Source organism: Eptesicus fuscus, chromosome 2 (assembly GCF_027574615.1).
Source record: "Eptesicus fuscus isolate TK198812 chromosome 2, DD_ASM_mEF_20220401, whole genome shotgun sequence".
NCBI classification, from domain to species: Eukaryota; Metazoa; Chordata; class Mammalia; order Chiroptera; family Vespertilionidae; genus Eptesicus; species Eptesicus fuscus.
In genome coordinates, this window is record NC_072474.1 from 87,699,122 (window position 1) to 87,711,237 (window position 12,116).

A 12,116-nucleotide genomic window follows, 5' to 3' on the forward strand; every position below is an offset into this window, starting at 1 on the left:
TCCAAAGCACCATGAAATTAGTCACAGCTAACATTTAATGGGAGTGTTCCATATGTCAGATTGTGCTATGAGGTTTGCATTTATTAGCTCAAGTAACTCTCAAAGCCACCTACGGATTTTTATAATCCCCATTTCACAGATGAGGAAATTGAGGCTTAGAGAGGTTACATTGCTTACCCAAGGCCACACTATGAAATGGTAGAGCTGGGATTTGAACTCCTGTTCTTAATTACTATATCATGTCTACTTATAACAATAGATGCTATGAAACGAGGTAATGCATGTAAAATGAGTAACACTGTGCCTGATACAGAGTGTTTCATTATCATGTTTATGATTTTATGTCCTTAACATGGACCAGACTCTGTATTGGGCATGTGACATGTTTCCTCAATTTTATTTCATAACAACTCTATGTGCTCTTAGCACCTCCGGATAAGAAAAATTAAATTCTGAGAGGTAGTAACTTTCCCAAAAAAATGGTTAGTCTTCATAATTAAAAAAGCCTCGGGAAAGAGACCTGGATTTTTGTACTAGTTTTGAGATGATCTAGTGGCTTTACAGATAACTTGAATAAAAATAATCACTTGTAACATGATCATTATTTTTTTTTTATGTCAGGCAAGTGAGAACACAAATAAGCCTGAGCAATGATGAAGAACTCTCAGAAAAATACATTCAGCCTCGCAGGCAGTGGTTCAGTGAATTGAGAAGTAAGAAGCAAGTGAGTATCATAAGGGTGGGGGGATAAGGGTGGGGTCAAGGAAGCTTGGGTTTTTAGGGTCTGCTCCAGTAGGTACTGTTTGCTACCATGCCCAGACCTAGTATCGTGCTTGGCACATAATAAGGGCTCAATAAACATTTAGCGAATGAATTTTCTAGAAGAAAGTGAAAAAAAAAAAAAGACCAGTTAACATAGCCTGCTCCGCTGTATTTTGGAAGAACTTGAAACTGGACAGTGAATAGGGAAAAAATGTATTCTGGCTACTGCCATTTTGAGGCCAGGATTCGTTTTCAGTCCAGTGTTGGGAGAAATAGTATTCTTAGGAAGCATGGTAAAGCCAAACACAAGCTTACAGCTTCTGAAAGAAAAGGGACGCTTTTCTTTTTCCAAGGGAGAAAAATCCATAAGACAAAGTGAAACTATTGGGAAAGAAATCAAGGGAAAAAATATCCAATGTAAAAAAAAAAAAAATCCAATGCAATGCTGGCAAGAGAATTGTGTGATCTTGAAAATGTACAAAACGATGAGTGTGTTGCTGGATCCGAAAGTTGTTTTATAGTTGGTCATTTCCTATGTTTATCCACCCTGGCTTCCGCTCTGGCACAGCTGGATGGGAGAAGGGGGGCAGCAGGCCAAGATGCTCTATACCTCTTCTTGATTAGTACAGATTATGATCAGTATAGATTGTTGGAACAGCGGCACAGCTACTCACTGCTTGGTTTTCACAGTCCAGCAGGGGCCGTGTGCAACCATCAAAACGCAAGCCGCTGCCTCCCCTCCCGCCCACTGAGGTTGCTGAAGAGAAGATCCGAGTCATGGCACTCTATGATTTTCTGCCCAGAGAGCCCTGTGATTTAGCATTAAAGAGAGCAGAGGAATACCTGATCCTGGAGAAGTATGATACCCACTGGTGGAAGGCAAGAGACCGTTGGGGGTAAGATGGGTGGCTCGATCCTTATCAAATACCTCCTCTTTTATCCCCTACAGACTTCTGAAGCATAAAGAAAGCTGTTCACTGGCTCAGTTTCTCCGGGTTTATAACTTCCTTCTGTGTGAAATTAAACCTGTCCCTGCAGCTCCCCATGCTTCTAGCACCATGATTTCAGCAGCCTCTCAGAAGTGGATACACCTGGCTTCACATTCCAATGCTGCCACTTATTATCGTGTCCTTTGGGCAAGTCATTTACCCTCTCTGAGTTTCCATTTCTTTTTTTAAAAATATGTTTTTAAAAATTGATTTTAGAGAGAGAGGAAGGGAGAGAGAGATAGAAACAAGGATCGTTTCTGCATGCCCCCCACTGGAGATCGAGCCCGCAACCTAGGCATGTGCCCTGACTGGGAATCAAACCAGAGACCTCTTGGTGCATGGGTCAGTGCTCAACCACTGAACCACACTGGCCAGGCTTCATTTCTTTCTTTTTTTTTTTTTTTGAAATTGAGCTGTAATTGGCATATAACATTCTATTAGTTTCAGGTGTACAACATAATCTATAATAATAAAAGTGTAATATGCAAATCGACCGGACGGCCGAACAGTGGAAAAACCATACAGATGACCTTCCGGACAACCTTCTGGACGAAGCTAGGGCTGTGAGGGCCTCTAGTGATTGAATATTTGTATATATTTTAAAACGATCACCAGAAGAAGTTTAGGTAACATCTGTCACCATATATAGTTACAGAATATTTTTTTCTTGTGATGAGAACTTTTAAGGTTTAGTCTCTTAACAACTTTCAAATATGCAATACAGTATTATTAACTATAGTCACTATGCTGTCCATTGCATCCCCAGGACATGTATTTTGTCACTGGAAATTTACATCTTTTGATCCTCTTCACCAATTGTTCCGACCCCCACGGCACTCCCCCATCTCTGGCAACCACCAAGCTGTTCTCTTTATCTATGAGCTTTCAATTTTTAATGTAAAAAATCTTTTAGATTCCACCTATAAGTGAGATCATCCAGTATTTATCTTTTTCTCTGACTTATTTCACTTAGCATAATGCCCTGAAGTTCCATCTACATTGTTGCAAATGGCAAGATTTAATTCTTTATTATGGCCAAATAATATTCCATTCTTTCTTTCTATCTATCTATCTATCTATCTATCTATCTATCTATCTATCTATCTATTATCTCTCATCTCACATTTTCTTTATCCATTCTTGCATTGATGGATACTTAGGTTGGTTCCATGTCCTGGCTATTGAAAATAATGCTGCAATGAAAATTGGGGTCCACATTAGTGTGTTTTTTTTTTGTTGTTGTTGTTGTTGTTTTTTTTTTTTCAGATAAATGCCCAGAAGTGGAATTGCTGGATCACAAGCTAGTTCTATTTTTAATGAGTTTTTATGTCTTTATTTATAAAATGGGAATAATAATTTCTATAGGTTCCTATTCTGATTTATACTTCCTCTGGGAATTTGACGTGTTTTTTGTTTTGATTTTTCCTGTTAGGCTCTAAGGTAGGAACAGAAACAGGCTCTTCCTTATTTTCATATTTCTACAATGACTAGCTTTGGAAGTAGGTGCTGAATTAAGCAGCAAGGGGAAAAAGACCCGGGATGCAAACAGACTTCACTGTGTCAGTTGCGATAGATGGTTAACGCCTGACTGAAGTCCTGGGTAGAGAAGGATTCTGAGGAGTGTCTGGCCTCTCTGGGAGAGGATGCCGACATTGATTTCTGATGTTTGTCAAGATTTGCAGATTATAAGTATATAAATATTGCATATTATAAGTATATAAATATCAGAAGTATTTATATCACATGCCCTCTTTCTTTCTATTTTCCTGATTATTTGGCTGTCTTTCCAAATCTTAGTTTAGATTCAACATGACTGCAGAAATAGCAACTCCTGCACGTGGCCTGTTGGCATGATTCAGACCAAAACAACCAACCACCCACCCAAACCAACCAACCAACCAACTAATATTTAACTTTACAGTTAATAAGTGCATATAGTTCTTTATAACATGAAAACATGAAAAATAATGCCAAAATTCTGCTTTGCCACACCTCCAAACCCAGTCTCTTTCTCAAAAATAAGCACCATTATTCATTTAGTAAATCATTTTCCATGCACTGTCATGCACATATTGAAATATATGGTATTGTTTGCAGACTTAATTTATCTAAACCTTAGCACACTTTATGCATTGTCCTACAAGTTGCTTTTATTTCCCAATAATATGTCTTGGGGATCTTTTTGTAATTTCAAATGTAATTTGAAGGCGTAGGTGTAGGAAAAGGGAATTCCTCACCCTGCTGAAGGGTGGGTAAATTGGTGTATGTCCCTTCTAGACAATTTGCTGTATCTACTGAAAGTCACACATGCGTGGTGTCCCAGCAGTTTCCCTGCTTAGTGTCTGTCTTAGAGAAATGCCCCTCCTTGGGCAAAAACGGCACACTCAAGTATTTCTTCATCACGTTGCTGTAATAGGGACGTGGCTAAACTAGAATATCTACTCTATTGAATGCTCTGCAGCAAACAGTATTAATTGCGCAGTGGTTAACCTGGTCACTATGCCATCCCAGGGGTCATGTAAGTGCCCCTTTTCCTCTCTAAAAAGAGTCTGGTGTCATAAGACACCTTTAAACTACTCATATTATAAGTCAGGATCTTGCTATTTATTATATTGAGATTTTAGTTAAATGTGGAAGTGAAAAACCTGTTTTCCTCTTTTAACAACATCAGTAAAATGAACTTGACTTCCCCTACAGCCTTGACATTTATAAGAACTGTTGCCCTTATAATGCTACAAACTTGGCAAAATTTTTATTTTTGCTTTGTCTTTTGTTATAGGAATGAAGGCTTTATTCCAAGCAACTACGTGGCTGAAAACAAACTAACCAATTTAGAAATTTATGAGTAAGTGTCTTCCAAAATACGCTCTATGGTTAATCTATGAAAATCAGCTACATTTTGTCAGGTTATAAGCTCAAATACTGTTTTTGGTCTGAAAAAGGAAAAGAAAGTAACACGTTCGGCAGCTCTAGCTCAAGAGGTCTTTGATCCTTATAATGGTTGATTCAGAAACTTCTTTTTTTGAAACTTATTTTTGTTTCAGTTTGTGTAGCCATTGTTTTTTGTTTTGACGGTGACAGCATGAAACCAAACACTCGTCTTGCACTTGTTTTACTATGTCTCCTAAATGGAAAATTATTTTTAAAAGGACATTAAATTTTCAATGAGTGGCAAATTGGACTTAATTTATAGACACACTAGTAGCCCTGCGCACAAATCCGTGCACCAGTAGCTCTCTGTGGGGCCTGGCCGCTCTATGCCCACTACCCAGAAGCTCTCCGCAGCCCAGAGGCCCTCCGCGGCTGGGGTGGAACGCTTGCCTCATCACTGCAGCGACGAAGCAAGCATTCTGCCAGGCCGCTCACGCTGCCTGCTCTCAGCGGCTGCCCCCCTGGGACTGGGGGACTCTGGCAGGGCTGAGAGGACTGGGTGCCACCATCTTTGTGATGGAATGATGGTTAATTTGCATATTACTCTTTTATTAGATAGGATTACTCTATTTTGGCTCATGTTTTGAAATGTTTTAGAAACAGTTGCAGATGAGAATGGGGCCAGTGTAGTTTGGAAGAACTCTTGACATGTTTGCTGGAGTCCTGCTTAGAAATCTATTTTTGTTATATGGATTTGGAAGATAGAGGTGATCTTAGCAATCACTTGTTTAGTCCCTCATTCTGCAGATCAGAAACTACGGTTGAGAGATTAATTTATATGTTGAGAGTAGCCGAGCTGGGAGTAGTCCTAGTCTTTTACGACTTCAGGTTCAATTTGAGCTCTTGAGTGCCCTCCCCCGACTTAGATACTTGTTTTGCAATTAACATATGTTTCTAGCATGTGGCAGTAGGTAATGAGTGGAGGCATGTAGACAGGTGCTTCTCTGAGAACCAGGCAGCAAATACAAATTGGATGAGAGAACCCATTGGTCTGCCTTGCTGCTAATTTAAGCCCACCTAGAGGGCAGACTCAGCATATCCCTTCCCTAAAACAAATCCAATTTTTAAAGAATTGGTGAATAACGTACACTTTATTGGAGGGGAGAAACAGGTGACGGATGACCACAGGATACATGACACACACATAACCTTACCAGACTTCTCTATTAGCTATGACTCAAGCTAAATCTCTCTCCTAAGTCCCTCTCCTTGGCCCCATTAGAGGGTCTCTTCTCTCTTCTCCTCTCCTTCACTCCCCTCTCTTGATCTGCGTCATTTAGCTCTGCTCCGAAATTCCAGGCTCCACTCAGTCAAACAAAGCCCTTCAGGGGCTGAACTCACCTTCCCTGGAAAACATTTCCACAACTGTCTACAGTTACTCAAGGATGACCCTTAGGAGTGTCACCACTATCTCCACTAAAGCTGGCCAACACAAACAAGTTTCTCTCTCTCTCTCTCTCTCTCTCTCTCTCTCTCTCTCTCTCTGTGTGTATCCTCTTGCTTTTTTCTCTTTAATATCTATATTTTTTCAATTACAGTTGATGTACATTGTTATATTAGTTTCTGGTGTACACCCAGTGATTAGACATTTATATAACTTACAAAGTGATCACCCTGATAAATCTAGTACCCATATAACCACACATAGTTATTACAATATTATTGACTATATTCCCTATGCTGTACTTTACATTCCCACGACTATTCCGTAACTACCAGTTTGTACTTCTTCATCCCTTTACCTTCTTTGCCCATCCTTCCAATCCCCCTCCCATCTGGCAAATATCAAATTGTTCTCTGTATCTGTGAGTCACAAACAGGTCTCTTTGAAAGCCAGGTCAGGGAAGTTTTGTTTGGAAATCTGTTAAGAAAAAAAAAAAAAGACTTTTTTTTTTTCATATTAGAATTCCAATTCTGTTTTTCCAGGAGTTAAAGGAGACATGTGTAAAGGTACCTAACCATGTTTGGGGATTAGTGAATAGAAAATCACTAACCAGCAATCTTCCTTTCCTTTTTTCCATTTTCAATGAATTTGCTCATTGCTGCCCCTGTTTAGACCAGTTCGATAACTTGTTTATATTATAGATATTGGATCATTTGAATAAAACCACTCTGAGGTTAGAATAACAATTTCATTTCCTTGGGCCTTGATTTATGTGTCTTTAAAAGTTATTTTCTTTAATAACTCCAATTATGGGAAGACTGCTTTTTAGTATTATTGCTATTTCTTAAAAAAAAAAAAGATTTGTTAAGATATAGATGTAATAATCACTAAAAGGTGATCAGCCATTTACTCTGTGCCAAGTGCTGTTCTAATGACTGTCCAGAATTACTGCCCTAGGTCAAAGTACTGTAGTGTGGACATAGAAATTGGGAAAATCTGGGTTCAAATCCTCGTATCACCACTGATTAGTGCTATGGCTGCAGGCACTTGCCTAATGTCTCCAAACATCCGAGTGATCTGAAAACTGGGGACAATAATACCTGCCCCATACAGTACAGAGTCAATGTTCAATAATTTCCAGCAATTATCAGTATTTCCTTGAACCGTGAAAATAACTAGAAAGGCATTTACAGTTTGAACCACCTTACCCAGTATTGCAGGTGTACTACATGTCATTGTTACTTCAGTCCCCTGAATCACTTTATTTGTTCGATCTTTATTTATTGTACACGTATGCACTACCAGGTGTTAGCTTTATCAGACAATGGAAATGCAACACGGAATGCCCAGAAGCAGTCCCAGCTTCATGAGACTTACAGCTTCATGGGGATATAGACATTAAACATCTCCAAATTCACAGATAAATATGTAATTTTAAATTGTAGTGTTGGGAAGAAACAGTGTGGGACACTGGGAGAAAGCAATGGGGAAGGAGGTATAATTTAGCTATAATTTAGAAAACAATGGGGAAGGAGGTATAATTTAGATGTTGGTTGGGGAATACCTTTCTGAGGAAGTGACTTGAGGCTAAAGGTGGTAGGGGGTACTCAGGGGAGGGAATGCTGTGTCAATGTGAGCTCTGACATCTCAGGGGAGCCTTTATATGTAGAAATGTTTATGGCTACGTTGGTGTTAAATTAATATCCAATTATCAACAATGCAATGTAAAAAACTAGTTTTCAGTAAGCCTTCAAATTTAACTTGTCAATCTTGATATACTCTTTATAAATATGAAAAATATGAACAATTACCTTATTTCAAACTCAACATATTAAATGTCCTTCAACGATCAGTCCTATTTATAAGTTCAGTTAATTAAATTTCCTGAAACATTTAACTGAATTAATAAACTGAATACATTCAGTTTTCTTTTTTTTAGTTCTTCACATGCCAGACAGGACAAATCTGCAACTGCCATAGCCCTTTGCAAGTCCTTCCATGATCCTGGACATCTAATAAATTAAACTTACGTGGTAAATCTAATAAATTAAACACATGTGAATCTCATTGAACCCTAGGTAGATCTAAATCAAGTCCTCTTAACCATGCAAATATTTTAACCTTTTGCACTCGGATGTTGAGTGTGACTCGACACAGTTAGCATTAGAATAAAGGAATCGAGAGAAAAAAGCAAGCGAGTGCAAAGGGTTAAAAATGAGTCAAATTCCCTTGAACTTCAAATTCCAAGTCAAGATTAATTATAAATTTTAAACCAGAGGCAAACCCCAATATGCCAGATTTTTAAAAAATTATAGACATTTTAAATATCAAACATTGATTGTTCTGAACTTTATATGAGTCTGATTTATCTCTCTATCTCTGCACTGACTGCTTAACCTTCTCAGGGTTAGGAAGTCACTTACTAAGAGAAGGAGATTTACCTTCTCAGGTTGAAGAGGGTTTCTAGGTTGAAAACTCAAGAGCACAATACTGTTACTCATTGATCGGAAATCTAAGACAGGGACGTGGGACCTGAGGTTTCCATATACACAAGATGTTTGTACTCAATCAGAGTTGGATATGCTGGATTTTTTAAATATGTCAATAGAAGCCCTGTCCCAAGTCCCAGGCCCACATCCTTGGTATCAGTTTTATAATTAGTGTTGTCTAGGTACGAGTTACAGCCTTACCAATTTAAAAAAACACACACAACTCTTCTAACGTTTACTATCTGACTTAATTCTGCAATATGTGCCCCAACCTCCTAAGTTATAGTCATCCAGTCTCATTCCTGCCTGTGGAATCCTGCATTATTTTAAAGAATCCTAAATTCTTCCTATACTTCTATCTGGTTCTTTGATTACAACTTTGAAGTCCTTCTAATGACATGCACACATATTTTTAATTTACATTTAAACAAAATAACCTATTTACTTATATTATTTATCACTATAATAAATAAATACAAAGCAACAAAATGAACACCGATATGATGGCCAGTGAAAAACATTTAGAAAAAAATGCAATTTATCTAAACTTTTTATTATTTGAAGTACCATTATGCAGTCTTTACTTTTCACAGATTCAACCTATTTTATTGAGCTATAATTGTTATTCTCCTTTTAGCACCCATGTTTCACAACTTAGCCAGTGGGGGCCCCTTGAAGCTGATTCCCCATGTCTTTATCTCTACAACAGGAGGTCTCAGATTCACCTTGAAATTCCCTTCACAATATGAATATTCATTAAAAAGTACTAAATGATATTCACAGTTGGACATCACAGTTACTCCTATTCCCACTAGTGATAAGTAGTCATATTATTTTATCTAGAATCATCCCTAATCATCCCTACTATCTATGGTTCATCTTTTTAAAGGCTCATTTTCCTTTTAAGGACATTAGTATTTTCCATACCTGACCATCCTAATTTAGTGACAGCTTTCTACTGCTAGAGGTTAGGGGAAGTCCATGTAATAAGATCGATTCCATCCGCAGTCAGGTATGAGTTTCATTTAGCCACCATCTGCCCCCTCTCCCCGCCCCCCATTATGACTCAATGCAGAGCTCTATGTGCATTTTCCTTCCACTGTCCTTAAAAATAGTATTTCTGGTAATATTAAATTAGCTGCTTTTAAAAATCTTGTTTTAAAATGAAAGTTTTTCCATATTTCTTTTTCTCTTTTTGGTTCTGTTTCCTTTTTTTTCTTTCTTGTACCATGTTTGCTTACTGACTAGGTTTTGTCATACAAAACTTCATATTTAAGTTATAATATTATTTAATTATGACAACTGTGTGCACTTCCGGTATTCTAAAGCATCGATTCTCAACCGGTGTGCTGCAAGAATTTTTAAAACATGCAATAACCGACTATTTAGTCAGGGGGCACTGACCTTTTTTCCTTCAGATTGTAATAAAATAAATTAAAAAAAAAAGACAACAACCAACACAATAATAGATATCCAGTGTGAATGAATCAAAATTTTACATTTTTTTTTCTGTCAGATTGGCAAAATATATAGTATATATTTTTGGTGTCCTGCAGAATTTTTGTAATTAGTTTATGTGTGCCATGAAATGAAAAAGGCTGAAAATCGCTGTTCTAAAGTCTTATAGTGACATGTTTCATGCAGAGAGGTAATAGAAAGATAGGGGCAGAAAAGGGCGTGGTGAATTTGAGGAAGGAAGGAATCCCAAGTGCCGAAGCTCATGAGTGAGCAGAGAATGAGGAAAGATGGGGCTGGGGAGGGGTGTGGAGCAGGGTTAGATTGTTCCATTCACTGAACTGCTCACTTTACTGCAAAGTAACATACTTGGCAAAGTCATGTAAGTTAGGGTGGGTTTTAATTTTGGAAAGGTAACATAGCACGTACAAAAACATGCAAATAAGAATTTCCTGAGAAGAAAGAAATAGGTATTTTTTTAGTTTGTCTACCAAAACTCAATGAAGTGTTTACTGAAGATGATGACTTCCTTTTTTATTTTTTAAATTCTCACCTGAGGATATATTTTTATTGATTTTAGAGAGAGAGAGGAAGGGAAAGGGAGAGAGAAAGAGAGACATTGATCAGTTGCCCCCTGTACCCTGACCGGGGATCAAACCCACAACCTGGGTATGTGACCTGAATGGAAATCAAACCCATGACCTTTGGAGTATGGTACAACACTCCAACCAGCCCAGCCACACTGGCCAGGGTGAAGATGATGACTTCTTAACCACATATCTTTCATGGAAATTTTTAGGAGGTTAAATTGTTCAAAATTATATACTAAGTGTGTGTCAGAAAGTTGAATTGAGATAATAGAATAAACCTGCAACTAATAAAACTCCACTAAACTAAATTAACTGGCCCACAATAGCACATTATTGTTCATGTGAACTTAAAAACCCACTCTATATTCTAAAAATCAGTTCTGGAGTAAGTTTTTAAGACAGGGAAATGGAGCAGGGTGTTTTCTTTTTTCTGGGAAAAAAAAAAAGGAAAGAAATATACAATTTAAAAATTATTTTTATTGCTTTTACAGGTGGTACCATAGAAACATTACCAGAAATCAGGCAGAACGTCTTTTGAGACAAGAGGTAATTCAATTTATTCCTGAGTAAATCTGAATATTTTCAAAATTTCCATGAGGGCTGCATTGTAAAGAAAGACCTTACCCAACTAAAAAGTTTTATTGCTTCCTGTTCTTTTTAGTTTTAAAGTACTATAATTTCATCTCTATACACATTTTTTCCTATACACATTTTTTTGATGTTGTAAACTAGTTGTCCTTGTATCAGATTATGTTTTTTATTGATTTTCATCATAACTTCAGAAACATCTTTCCTGAAACGATTTCAACACCAACATTCTACAACTCCTTCATCTACTCCGAAGTGCATTCTACCGTACAATCTATAGTTGAATGGCCCAAACACCTTTGCCTCAGTGCCAACCAAATATACACCCTATCCTCATGAGCTGAGCTTAGGCTCATTAAAAACACAAATATCAAAAAACACACGGTGCTGCACCTTCTTTGATCTTTGGGAACAAAGGGAAGAGTAAGGCAGCCAAAATATCAAGCTTGGTCAAAACTGATCATTTAGGTCAAAACAAAACAAAACTGCACAGAGTTTAAATTTCCAACTGACGGTAAACATTAACTGTGGGTACACGTGGAGTCAAAACTAGAAAGTAGGTGCAAGGTATTTGTGTCATTACACACTGCTGTCGGATGTTGAGGAAATCTAGAAATATAAGTGAGAAAGAATCAGTTCTGTAGCTAAAAACCCAATGCCAGGAATGGCTCAGGACACAGGGAGGGTCCAGGTAACAGCTGGGGGACAGGCAGAGAGAGCATGAGGGACATAGACCCAGCTCACCTCACGGGGGTGGGCATGGAGGTCGGAGGTCAGGTCTGGGTTCACTGGTTAGGAGGAAATGGAGAGTGCCACAAAGGTGGTGTCCTCCTGGCCTTCTGTAAAGTGATCTTAGTAGGTCCAGAATGAACAAAGAAGGTGGATGAGAGGCAAGCAGAACCGGAGGAGGGAAGCCCAGAAGTAGAGC

At 38.1% G+C, this 12,116-nt stretch overlaps 1 protein-coding gene and 1 long non-coding RNA gene across 2 annotated transcripts in view; one reads left to right on the plus strand and one right to left on the minus strand.

Annotated features, from left to right (window-relative positions):
• The window catches only part of LOC129152065 (uncharacterized), a 42,940-nt gene extending 33,388 nt beyond the window's left edge, over positions 1-9,552 (minus strand). The window contains exon 1 of the long non-coding RNA XR_008558809.1: positions 9,483-9,552. This is a non-coding gene — a long non-coding RNA (uncharacterized LOC129152065). The remainder of the gene's footprint in view (positions 1-9,482) is intronic.
• The window catches only part of TXK (TXK tyrosine kinase), a 38,906-nt gene that overhangs the window by 811 nt on the left and 25,979 nt on the right, over positions 1-12,116 (plus strand). Inside the window, exons 2-5 of the mRNA XM_008140286.3 lie at positions 622-724; positions 1,453-1,658; positions 4,531-4,596; positions 11,092-11,146. Of these exons, the coding sequence (XP_008138508.2) occupies positions 622-724; positions 1,453-1,658; positions 4,531-4,596; positions 11,092-11,146 (430 nt within the window). The remainder of the gene's footprint in view (positions 1-621; positions 725-1,452; positions 1,659-4,530; positions 4,597-11,091; positions 11,147-12,116) is intronic.